Source organism: Neovison vison, chromosome 1 (assembly GCF_020171115.1).
Source record: "Neovison vison isolate M4711 chromosome 1, ASM_NN_V1, whole genome shotgun sequence".
Classification (NCBI taxonomy): domain Eukaryota; kingdom Metazoa; phylum Chordata; class Mammalia; order Carnivora; family Mustelidae; genus Neogale; species Neogale vison.
In genome coordinates, this window is record NC_058091.1 from 267677208 (window position 1) to 267690424 (window position 13217).

The window sequence follows — 13217 nt, forward strand, 5'->3', positions numbered from 1 at the left end:
CAGCTCACTTCCTGAAGGGACATGTTAAATGAGGAATTACCAAATATATGTGCAAGGATCAGTGTATGCAGTATGCAAATGTGAACCATGCCGCACGCACAAAAACTATTCAAAGTCAACTCTGTTTAGTACCTTATAGCTTTGATACTCCTTTCTTGGAACTTGGAAAGACCTTAGAAGTATTTTGTTGAAAAGTGAGTTCATTCCCTGTTACCCCATCTAGCAATCTTTTGGCTTTTATATTTTTCCTTCCTAATTCCATATAGGCAAAGATTCTGCCTTGCAAACTGCCAGCTTTGGTAACATACGTTTAGTCTCTTCCATAAATGTATCTGGCTTTGCCTTTTCTTTTATATTTTAATTTTCAGACAAACAAGCAGCAACCCAGGACCCTAAGCCAGATCCGAGCAGGGAATGATGTTCCTTCTTAACTGAATTTAGAAAAACAAACCTTGAGAAAGAGCTCATTGTGCAGTTTCAAACCACAGGGGCTGGAGTTACTGGTGTCCAGTCCTCTCCTTCTGGACTACTCTGGACCTCAGGAACTCACCAATGCTTTTCCAGCTCCCAGATGGTCAGGATGGGATCCAGTCTTTAATGGGGCCCGGCTGGCACAAGATTTACATCCTGGGAAAGAGCTAGAGAAAGTTTATTTAAAAAATAAATTACTGAATAATAAATAAATAAATCAGCCCACAAAACCAAAGGTAGTTGAAGTATAATGTATTTATTTTAGCCTTTTTCCTCCCAAATCTGCTATTTTGAAATATGATCTTGTTGCTGTTTTGTTTTGTACAATTAACTGCATTGATTTAGGGACCTGGTTAGTTTCTTGGTCAGAAGAATTGGGTAGTATATTTTTGTGAATGTTTAATGAGGATACCAGGAAGCTTGAAGGTTTTTTCTGGGAGGGGTAAATGTAAACAAAATTTTTTTTTTTTGGTAGATAGTTTTTTTGAGTGAAGTGGTATTGATTATTTCTTTTTTTTTTTTTTTTTGGTAGGTTCACACCTGACTTTATTGACTCTTTATCCAAAATTATTAGTGGTGGTTCATAGCATTATGGTATTCATTCACTCATTATTTATTGACTGCCTACTGCTTCCCAGGGACTGTTAGAAGTGAAAACAAGAAAGACAAAACTCATATCCTCACAGGGCTTATATTCTAGTTGAAGTTGCAGACAATAAATAGGAAAATATATCTATGTCTCTCTACTATGTGTCTGCGTTTATTTCTATATATGAGAGAAATTTCAGGTAGCGCAAAGGACCATTTGAAAACTTATGTTGTAAATCTCTTATTTAACTCAATTCCTGAGATTTTAGTTCTAAGTCTCCTCTGACCTTCATACATAAAGTTGATCTTTGCGAATTCATGTGACCCAACATATTTTGTTAAACACTGGTTTAAAGTTATTTTCTTGAAAGGACAAAAGGAAACCAGAATGTTTGTGAAACAGTAAATGCCTCCACTGGGTTTCTCTCACGTTCTCGGAGAAATCATATACTGCCTTTGAGACAGGCAATTCTTGGGAATGAAAAAGTCTGTGTTACGAAACCCAGAGAAGTCTGATTAGGGAACAACCAGAATTCACTGAGGGACTCAGGAGGAGAGATGGCATCCTGATTTATGTTGTATCCGCTTCAGGGGAACAGACACATAATGTGGAGGTTTAACCAGTATGGTCGCCACGAATATACATTTTTCGTGTTTCAATTTCCTTTAGGAGCTCCTGAAAATAATATTTTTTAAACACCATGTTTAACTAGAGAAAAACGAATGTTCCAGAATGGAGGAAAAATAAGCCGGCTTGTTTGGTCACTACTACTGTGGTGTCTCTTTAAAAATCCCTAGTCAATTTGGTTTTGAAGCTTTAATTATGTTTTTATGTTACAGTTTTCTTATTTAAATGTCTGCTTCGTGTCTGTCACTCAGCACCCCCTACCTATCTCAAAAGAGATGGATGTTATTAACCTAATTGAGGAGAAGGGAGAATGCTGTGAGAATTATTAATACATAAATTAAAAAATTAATCTGGAAAGTGCTTTTGGGTCCCTAGAGAAGCTCTACCCAAACACAAAGCATATTTAACATTATTATAAGCTCTCCCACAGAGCAGATAGACCAGTGCAGTGTGAGATGAGTAAACTGAGGCACGAAGAGTGGCAATGGGTGGTTGGGCCAGTGTAATGTTAGAATCCAGACCCTTGGGTGGGTGGCACCTGAAGACCGCTGCAGCAGAGCTCACCTAAGGCCTTTTCTGGTCTTGACAGTTAAGTATTTCTCCCAAAAAGAAATTCCTTTCCTTTTCACCCCTTCTCTTTAAGTCTTTGCTTCTTTGGACTGCGTGTGTTGAAAATGATTAAGGCTAAAATATTAAATCCTAAGGCTAGTAAGGAGAACTCACTAGTGTACTTTCTAGTAATCCCAGTTATTTTTTTGGCTTTGTGGCTTGGAACTTCAAGTTGCATTTATTTCATACAGTCCCATTGGTTAGAAAATGCACATAAAAGCTTATCTTGGAGTTGCTTTTTTGTTTTGCCAAGAAATAATTCTCAGCTAAGCTTCTCGGCAGTAAAAAATGGCTATTTGGAGTACCTACTGTGCTCCCAGCACCTTTGAAGATGTAGAAGTTGGGACACGTTCTATCCTGTCAATAGTGGAGACCTGGTAGAAAGTACATGTAATAGCAAGTATGGAGAAACCATGACCAGCAGTCAGGAGGGACAGCTAGCGTTGTACAGTGGTGGCTGTAGTCGGGCAGATTGGTCACTTCTTGGTCATGTTACTTCACTTGCCTGCACCTTCCACATCTGTGACCCAGCTAATGCTCATCCCTGCTCCTAGTGCTGCAGGACAGAGTCACTGACGGAGTCTTGCACAGCGCTTGGCACACAGTCAGATGACGACAAAAGGCCACCGTTGTAGAAGCCACCATAGAGGTCCCCACCGTCTTCTGTTTAGCAGGAGCTGGAGTGCTACTGGCTCTCAGAGAAGAAAGTTACTCTGAAGACTTGCTCTTCTTACCTGAGATTCTGCAACATGTTTCCATTAACTTTTTTTTTTTTTAAGATTTTTATTTATTTATTTGACAGAGAGAGATCACAAACAGGCAGAGAGACAGGCAGAGAGAGAGAGGGGGAAGCAGGCTCCCCACTGAACAGAGAGCTTGATGCGGGGCTCAATTCCAGGACCCTGGGATCATAACCTGAGCCGAAGGCAGAGGCTTAACCCACTGAACCACCCAGGCGCCCCTCCATTAACATTTTTAAATACTAGGTACTCTCCTTCCCCTCCCATATGGGTCATGCTTTTGAGCCTATGAAAAGAATTTTATAAAAACTATTTAGAGAATTCTCCGCTCCCAGGCCCTTCTTCTGGACTTTCAGAATTTGCAGACAGACTGCGTCTTTGGAGGTTTGCCTCTACCTCCGTGCCCCCGCCACCATCCTCCCCTTCTGGTCTATCCACAGAGAAACTCCTCTTTCTTGTTTTTCGTACTTCTGTGGAAAAGAGGCCCACCCACCTCCCCCATGTTTGCCCTCCATCTCTCAGCACAAGCATGCCTCACCTTGCCAGCCTGCATAGGGCTCTTCTGACCTTGTGTTGAGTCTGGAGAGGAGGGAATGCTCACACCAGCAGCTTGGAGGGAGTATGATTCCTGCTGCCGTATGTCCTGGGTGTGCTGGCTGCCTCTCTTGGGGCCTTGCAGAGAGCATGGGTATCTTTCCATCAGAATGCCACTCCTAAAAATGGTTTCTTCTGATTCTAATAGTAACACATTCTTATTGTTGAGAAGTTAGAGAATTCAAAGAGGTACGCAGAGGAAAATAAGATTACCCATAATTTTATAAACTGTCCTTGATACTTTGATAATTTTCCTTTTAGTCTTTTTTCCATGCAGATACATATCTAATTCTTACATAATTAAATGCAGCACATATTGCATAAAACTGATGTTATTCTACATTTGATCTTTAGTAAAATTTTTCTCATAATTAAACTAATACCTGTGAATGTAGAAATTTATTTATTCCAGAATTATTTAATTGTTTATTTCCTGTGCAAGTGTGTGTGCACATGTGCACACACATACACATACACACGGAGAAAGAGAGAGAGAGAGAGAGGAGATGAATCACATATCATGTCATCTGTCCAGAAATAAAGAGTTAACATTTAACATTGTTTTTGTGTAGGCTATTTTCTTAGTATTACTTTCTTACCTTTTTTTCTTTCCTTTATTTCCCTCTATTCCTTCTCATAGGAGTCAGAGACCTTTAGAAATCCTCTTCTCTTTTACCACTTAGATGAAATCTGAGCAGTGGTCTCAAGCAGGAACCCCTGTGCTGAGCCAGTTGGATAATTCATTTTAAGAGCAATTTAGTTAGGGAATGAGAATTAAATATTATCAGGTTAGGAACAGTGAACTCTTATTGGTAGGTATTACTATGCCTAATAGAGTCGAACCTCTTGTAGAATTATGGCCTAATTTATGTAAGTATTTATTCCAGAAATATTTTGGAAATATCCTGTATGTAGAGCATTAAGTTAAATACTTTAGGGGATATAAATATGAATTAGACTCTGTCACTGATCTCAGGAACTAGCTAATGAGAGAAAAATGTGTAGGAAAATCTTTATGGCACAGAACAAAATAGGATATTAAGTGTTATAGAATAAATGCCATAATTATATAAATTCTTACAAAGGTGCAGGTAACTCTGACTTTTGAGATCAGGTAAAACTTATTGGAAGAGAGAGGGTACATGGTCTCAAAGAATAAGTAGAATATCAGTAGGGGAATGTGCAGGCAAGGAATGACACGAACAAAGCAAAGATGTTGAGCACAGCTGTGGTGCTTTCATGTATCCCCATATCCTACTCTCCAGAATGGGGAAAAGCAAAGTAGCAAGTAAGATTAGAAAGGGAAATTAGCTGTCAGTCCTTGGGGCACCCTGAATATTGTGCCAAGGATAGATAAATCATATACTGTATTTAAAAGGGGCATTCATTGAGTAAGGCAACAAGATGATGAAGTTGTATTTGAAGAAAATAATTCTGATAGAAAAAGAAGAAGTAGAGAGAGACCATTATTGTAATTCTCAGAGTAGGAAATGGTAACAACTTGAACAGAAGAAAGTGGCAAAGCAAAGAGCCAGTGGAGGCCAATGGAGGAAAAATCAAAATGACTTAAAAAAAAAAAAAAGAAAAACTGGAAGGGAGAAAAAATAAAGATGATCTTACTTTGGGTGATTCAAAGGATAGCATTCCCTTAACCAAGAATGGGAACATGGGAGCAAAAAATACATTTATAAGTAGTAAGATGATAAATTTAGCTTGGGTCATGTTGGGATCGAGGTGGCAATTAGATGTGTTCAGGGAGATTCTGTTACTCTGTTGCTAATAAAAGTTTGGTATGTGGCCAAAGAGATCAAATCTACAGGTGTAGATTTGGAAGTCAGTCTAACTGAGGTGGCTGAGCCCATGAGTAAACTCACGAAATGTTAGGCAAGTAAAAAGAGAAGAAAATATAGAACAGAATTTGTAAAATTTCAACAGTTAATAAGTTAGCAGAAAGGAAAAGTTGGCAAATGAGGAAAACTGGAACCAATGAATAAAAGAAGAACTCTAGAAAACACTTATTTACAAGCAGAAGATACCGGTTTTCTTCCTAGTGTTTCAAAACGATATTTGTTAAACTTGTTTGACCCTCAACTTTTCTCATCTGGAATACATATCCTACAAGAATGGGTTTTAAAAGATAGTGAATGTGAAAGTGTTTTGGTAAACCATCAGACATGCAAGTCTTAAGTCTTATGATTAGTGTCACAGAAGTGAGGAAAGTAGAGACTTCCAACAAGGGAGAAAGTAGTGTCAGATGCTACAGTTTCATAAGAATATTTATTTTTAGCTCAAGTCATTTGGCTTGGGATTTAAGGAAGTCAAGTCAAGAGTGAATCTGTTCTTTAATCACTTAGAACAACATTTCCCAAAATATGGAGCACGTGTCTCTGGTGGGACAGGACAGAACTTTGGGTTTGACACAGACATCAGGCAGAACTGAATCACATAGTGAGAAAGTAGTTTTTTTTGTTTGTCTTTTAATCTAACACTGGCTGGTTTCCCTTTTTAAACTCCTTCAGGTTGCGAGCACTATTTAGTTAGAATTTAAGAATATCATATTAACTTTAAAATTACCACCTGTACTACCTTCTTATTTTGGCAGGGATACCCGCTTTCCAGCTGGGAGAGTGATATGAAGTTTCCCTTAAAACTAAGTTATATTAAACAAAAAAGTAATTGATTTTTAAAATATTAAGTATATAATTGTATAGGTGGTATACAGTCATGTATAGGTATTCCATGGCTAGGAAAGTGGTATTCCAATAACGGGAGTTTGGAAATTATAGATTCACCTGAGCTCTTCCTCCTTCTGTTTCTTGGAATGGCGACCTTGGTTCAAGCAGATTAGAACAGTGTGGGAAATTATCCATCCTGGGACAGTGTGGGGTAATGGTGTTTGTCTTGGGTTCTAGACTTACAGATTTAGACCCTTTTCTTCCCCTCAGTTGTTGGGTCAATTTTTGAAGCCTGTAGATTTTTCTAGAATTTTGTGTCTTCGGAAGTTAAAATGAGAGGGTTAGTTTTAAATGATCACTAGAGTTCCTTCCAGCAATAAAGTCTATGATTCTCTGAGTGATTAGTAAATAACCCTATGCTTTCAGATTGATAGAAGTTAGAAAAAATGTTTTTCCTCTGTAAGGCATCGATATGTCATCGAAGTATGTCAATGCCAGAGGCTGTTTGCAGACTAACATCAACGGTGAGGAAAACATCAACAAATTCATTCTTTAATGATAAGTCATAGTCTACCTCATTTGTGAAGGGTCGTTATTTCAGGAAGGAATCTCTGCTTTAGTTAAGGTGATTGATTAAAATTGAAAGTGAAATCGTAAATGAAAATGTTTCAATTCCTGAGCCTACTGCTTTATGCCAGTACCTCACTCTTAAGTCAGTAGTTTCACTGCAGTCCTATATAATCAATTCAGAAAGCCCATGAATTCTATTGCTTGGTGTAGCAGCTCATAGGTAGTAAGTCCTTTTATGTAAGAAGATGTTTCTATTCATCTATTTACTAATATCTTTCCACCTTTTAAAATTTATTTCTTCTGAAAAGGAAGGCATGTGAAGTATTTTCTAACTGGCTATAAGTTCTCCTAAGTGTTATTGTGAATTGATCTAACTCTACATCCTAAGTAACTCTTAAAAATAGAAGCATATGGCCTATTTGGAATCTAACAATATGGCGACTTCCATCATCAAATATATAGCAAAGGACCAGGCAGCAAATGAAAAAATGGATATAGAATGGGGATAGAAGAACACCCACACCCATCTTGGGATCTGAAAAATTTGAGTTTATTACTTCCTTTAAAAAGTTTCCATATGAGGGTGCACCTGGGTGGCTCAGTGGGTTAAAGCCTCTGCCTTCGGCTCAGGTTATGATCCCAGGGTCCTGGGATCGAGCCCCACATCTGGCTCTCTGCTCAGCAGGGAGCCTACTTCTTCCTCTCTGCCTGTCTCTCTGCCTACTTGTGACCTCTGTCAAATAAATAAAATATTACTAAAAAATAAAAAAATAAAAAAAAAATAAAAAGCTTCCATATGAACAAGTTCTTCTCTATGATTAGGTAGGAAGGGTTTGTCCTGGTCATTTTTTGAGTTGTATCAGTGTCATGTTTTGCTCTAACTTGTGCTAACAAGGGTAATCTTTGTGCAAGCAACTCAGCAATTTTAGGATTGCATTTTCACATCTGGGAAAAAAAAAAGCGATAATACTAACAGTAACAATAATGTGGTCATTGATTTGGCCAAATTAGTGTCTATGTGTAAATTCCTCAGCAATGTGGACGATACCTCCTAAGGGCTCACCAAGAGTGAATTCCCACCATTGCAAAAACACTTTGACAAGTTGAGATTAAACATGTGCTTGACTTTGAATTATCATCTTTTACTGCCCTTCAGAGCCTCTTTCTTTCTTCTGTTCTCTGTACAATAGTAAACTTGATTTCCTGATTTTGATGCTTACAGATTAGAAGTGCAGATTAGAAGGTGCAAAGCACACCAGGAAAAAAAAAAGACAAGAAAGTGAACAAACTAGAAATAACTTAAAAATTGTAGTTATCTAAGGCCATTTAGTGCAGAGGAAAATAGATCCTTATACCTCAGTAGTCACTAAGAAGGCTTTTCTATAATACAGCAATAGATAATGAGTTTTCCAAATGATGATCTTGATTCATCAAGGGTAAATTGAAGTATATATACTTTGCTTATTTTAGGGAAAAAATGCAATGATTTTGGAAGAAATTAAATATGAAAAGGACAAAATTTGAAGTAAATACTTTTTTTGTGTGCTTTTCTGGCTAAAACTCTAGCCATCCAAAACACTCAGCCATGGAGATGAACTCAGTCTCTAGGGGTTCCACATAAGCATGATCTTCTTGAAATATCTTTCAAGTGTCTCCTGCAAATAAGCGAAGACTCCATACATTCTACAGTAAGTTAAAATGATTTTTATGCAGATGGCCTTTTCTTTCTGAATCAAAAACAAGCATTTGACAGAAATTACTCGTGGACTTTCACAGTAGTAACTTTCTCAGATTCTTTTCCCTGGGACTTGGTGCTAGGACAGTTTACTCAGGTGGGCCCCAAGGGCTGATACCTTGATTTTCACAGTGTTGCCTGTAGTTATTTCAACAGTGCCACCAGTAATTTTCTGGGCAAAACATTTGCATTGGGTCTGGTTTGCCCATTTAAAAAAAAAAAAAAGCTTCTTCTAAGTTATCCTCATAAGTTAATACGAACCCAAGTGCTAATCCATTGTATACTGACTCAGTACCACAAATGTTGAACCAAATGACTCTGACAGGAGTCAAGAAGTGGGCAGTGACCGAAACCATAGAGAGAGAATAGGTAGAATCCAGCGCCATCAGAGGTCAAGCAGTCAAATGCCAGGGCTGCATTTTTCAAAGAACCAGATAATGCCAGTTTTATGACCATTAATAACATTCCAGTTACATAAACAAAGATAAGAGTAATAAAAAATAAATTCTGCTTCTCGGTGTAATCTGATTGCCAACAGGGTTCAGAAATGAACGTTCTCATTGTGCACGTGGCCTTGCATAATGGACCAGGAATCATTCTGCCGCCCCCTCCCCAAACTTCCACTTCCCTTTTATGGACAGTCCTTAGTTCTGCCAGATCTCTAAGATATTCCAGGGAGGCAGTTTCCCCTTTAAAGCTCTTTGATTGCGCCTCTGGTAGTTAATGCACCAAATGGTCTTTAGGGGTATTTCGTACGTGGGCTCTGCAGCTAATCAGAGTGCCTTGGCCCACTGATTTCCTACTTCTGTGTTTTCCACATGTTCAAGGGCTCAGTTCAAACACCAGGCCCACCAGCTTCTGGAGAGGCATGGCAGTGCTCAGCTCTGATGGGGGTGTCTGCCTCAAACAGAGATTTTCCAAAGGATATCCCGTAGTAGATGAATCATTCCATTAGGCCAGGTTCACTTTTCAATCCAGGAAGCCGCGTGCCTGCTGTGTAGGGAAACTCAGATAAAGTTGTTGTGGCTGTGCTCGGAGCGCTTGTAAATATCATTGTCAGTGTCTTTGATACAGGTTCCATCAAGATAGCGTGTAAACACTGACAGGTTAATTATGTGTTTTAAAGCTATGTTTATTGAGAGCTGATGGGAAGGCTGTGAAATGAGTCCTTTACATATCGCAGTGACAGTTTTCTCCCCACTGTCTTCCCCAGCTGATTACGCCTCATGCCATCCGCGTGCAGACTCCTCCCCGGCACATCCCTGGTGTTGTAGAAGTCACATTGTCCTACAAGTCGAAACAGTTCTGCAAAGGGACACCGGGAAGATTCATTTACACAGGTAAGAACCGTTGCAGATGGTGGACACAGAGCTTTTCCTCGGATTTGTGTGTGTTTTGCTTTATCTTGTATGTCTACCTGGGTATTGTATTTTAAAATCTCATGTGCAGGACCGTCTTTCTTTGTCCATTTTACCATATAGATGACCAGATGACTGGCTATTATTGTTAGTATATCATTATTTAAGACTTCATCTGGGTGTCCATGTTGAATGAGAGGTTTGGTAGAAAAAATTGGTTGGATACCTAAGCAGCAGCCTGAGAAGTAAGGAAAGGGGGAAGAAGTGGTAGGCAGTTCAGTCTCTATGTACATTAAGCCATCTGTGTTAGGGTTTATTTGCTTTATGGAGTACGGATGTGCTTTAATGAACAGGACAACTTTCTTCAGCCTGGTCATAGCTGGGGAGTTGGTAGTTTCCTATTTCATTCTGGGTTGGTACTTCCTTCTCCTATAAAGTGTGTTTTGCCCTCCCTAAACAGCCTTGGCACACACAGATCTGCCTTGTGGTAAGAAGGTAGGGTTGCAGAGTGGAGGCAAATTGACCACCCCATCAGATGGAGAGAACCGGGCAGGTTCCCCGTGGAAATGCAAGCACGCAGCCCAAGCGTCCGTTGTGTATGTCAGGAGATCCTCTGATTGTAATGTGCTAACCGAAACACCCACGGATCTTTCTATAAATCAGATTCTGATTCAGTAGTCCTGAGTGGGACCGGAGACTCTGCCTTTCTAACACACTCCCAGGGGAGACTGTGATCTTGGTCCATGGGCCTCACTGGGAGTAGTGACATTCTAGGCCCTCTGCTTACGACTGTCACCCCCAGGTAAATGTCTTCAAGAACTTGTCCCACGTTTCCTTCTTCATTCAGTAGAGAACCACAGGGCCTGACTAAGTATAGAGTGTAGGTTTCTTCCACACGAAGAAGATCCAGTGCAGTGAAGAGAGAACTCTCTTAACACATCCTAATTATAGCCATACAATTAAATGGACAGATTTTATTTTGCTGTGACATTTTACCTCAAAGCATCTTTCCTTTTTGTATTTTAATACCAGGAACAAAACCAACCATGCTTGTTCGTCTCAATGTCTCTCTCTCTCTCTCTCTCTCTCTCTCCTCTTCTCTCTCAAAATTATAAAAACAACTAATGTATTCTGACCCTTGGAAATGCCTCCCAGCCCTTTAAACAAAATGCAGGTTTGGTGCCTGCCTGACGATTAGTTTTAGTTAATTGAAAATTATAGGATTGACCCAAGAGGAAAATTTTGTTTGCACTCCAATCACTTTTACAAATTAAGGAAAATTACCACAATTTTGTTTAGCTAAGGTTTCACACTGAGTTCAAGAAATTAGCTCAGCCATCCCAACAAAGTCAGCACTTTGTTAGTGAGCACTTGAAAAAATAATAGTCTATCTGGAGTTTTGTGGTGTATACAAACGAAGCATAGAGAAAGCTATGATGCTTTATAGAAGTAGGCCAAGTGTTTTTAATTAGGCTCATTGGTTCAGCGTAAGTTTTGAAGAACAATCAAACTAGCAGATTAGCTGTTTCTTTTAAAGCTAGGATTTCTTGCCATTCATTTTTCCCATGAGAACTTCCCCATAGCACTATTTTTTTTTTTTTTTTTTTTTTTACAAGCCTCATTATGGGCCTGCAGGAAAAGGACCAATTGAAACTTCTGATACTGTAACATTCCCCACCATCATTCCAATGGATGGGAGTTTTTCACAATGTTCCTCACTGAACTCGGTGTTCTGGAACATATTACAAAACCACAGAGGCCAAATGTTTTCTCTGAGGAGTTTGGACTCTGTTTTTGGCCAAAAACATTTAGGCCTTGCTGGCTGCTTATTTACTCTGCTATTAAGAACAAGAAAAAGGAGAAGAAAAAGAAGAAGAAGAAAATGCCGGTGTGGTGGGAGGTACAGGAGGTAATCAGGCATGATACCGCTTTGGTGACAACATCCCTGCCCATTAATGGTTCCATTTTGTGGTCAGGTCTCATTTAGAAGAAATTATTTTTAATCAGTGTTCAACAAAATATCCCCTTGAGCCACCTGGCCGTAAAAGTTTAAAAAAGAAAAAAATCATCCCCACTAAATTACTTAAGTTCTCAAAAGAAAATAGCTAGGGACCCATTATGATTTGGAATTTTTTTAACCGCTAAAAAAAATTGCTTTCAATTTAAGAAATAACGTCTTGAAAAACCTGTATCATACAGGAATTAGGATCCAAGGTAAAAAGCGATGGATTTGCAAGTCCTGCAAAATAGTTAGGACTAAGAGAGAGAAATCCTGGGTGTGATGCACGTGTGTACGTGTGTGGGAAATTTAAAGTCTGAGAACATGCTTCTTCTGATCTTGCCTTAAACTGTGGGAAACAGATAAGAAGGCGTACTCTATTAAGCATTCTAGGAGAGAGTTTAACTTCCCTCCGCATTGGAGAAAGAAAATTTTCAAGAAATTAGCACAGAAAATTCTCCACTGATGGAGTTACCTGTTAGCTTGCTGGGACATTACCTCATTTCTAATGTAGGGGAATCTCTGTTAATTTGTCAGCTACACGTGGCCCCTTAATTAGCATTGAATGCCCCTACCTAGATCACTTGTTCACAGCTGGTGCTCCTGATTTACTCAGTTTACCTCTATGCTTGTCACCACTGACCAACCAAGGCAGAGATGGTCATAAAACCTTTCTGTTCTTTATATCCAAACAACCCTTCAGGCCATAGTGAACGTGCAGCCATCCTTTTCTGTCAACCCACAAAAGATCCCACTTCATTTTCTTTAACTTCCATAGCATTTCAAGATGTGAAGCTTGATTTTCTGGACGGGCTGAGCCAACGTCTTGTTTCTTAGTGGAATGTCACTTGGAAGTTTTCCCTTAAAAAAAAGGCGGGGGAGGGGGATATCCAGGGACTGAAAACTCACAACCCCAATTTAAGCACTGTTGCAGTTTGCTGAGTGTGTGAGGGAGTTTGGGTGTGTGTATGTAGAATTCTCTAAAAAATCCATAATTGTTAAAAAAAAAAAAACAACAAAAAACTGAGACAGGAACAGCATGGCCTAATCTATGCAAATAAAGGCAGACTTTTTGGGACGGGAGGAAAGAATTTGACTAAACACAGATTGCCTGCAAGCTGGCTCCACTTGTGAGGAGTGGGAACGCTGTTCTCCATCATCGATTCTTCAGACCAGGGACACGGGGAATTCTCAGCCCCCAGATGTGCAGGTCTCTGTGTTCGCCCAGTCTGTGAGGGAGCAAAGTGAAT

At 39.3% G+C, this 13217-nt stretch overlaps 1 protein-coding gene across 4 annotated transcripts in view; it reads left to right on the forward strand.

Annotated features, from left to right (window-relative positions):
* The window catches only part of EBF1 (EBF transcription factor 1), a 384990-nt gene that overhangs the window by 295883 nt on the left and 75890 nt on the right, over positions 1-13217 (forward strand). For all 4 annotated transcript variants that reach the window (XM_044230428.1, XM_044230435.1, XM_044230443.1 and 1 more), the window contains exon 10: positions 9824-9950. In XM_044230428.1, the coding sequence (XP_044086363.1) occupies positions 9824-9950 (127 nt within the window). The remainder of the gene's footprint in view (positions 1-9823; positions 9951-13217) is intronic.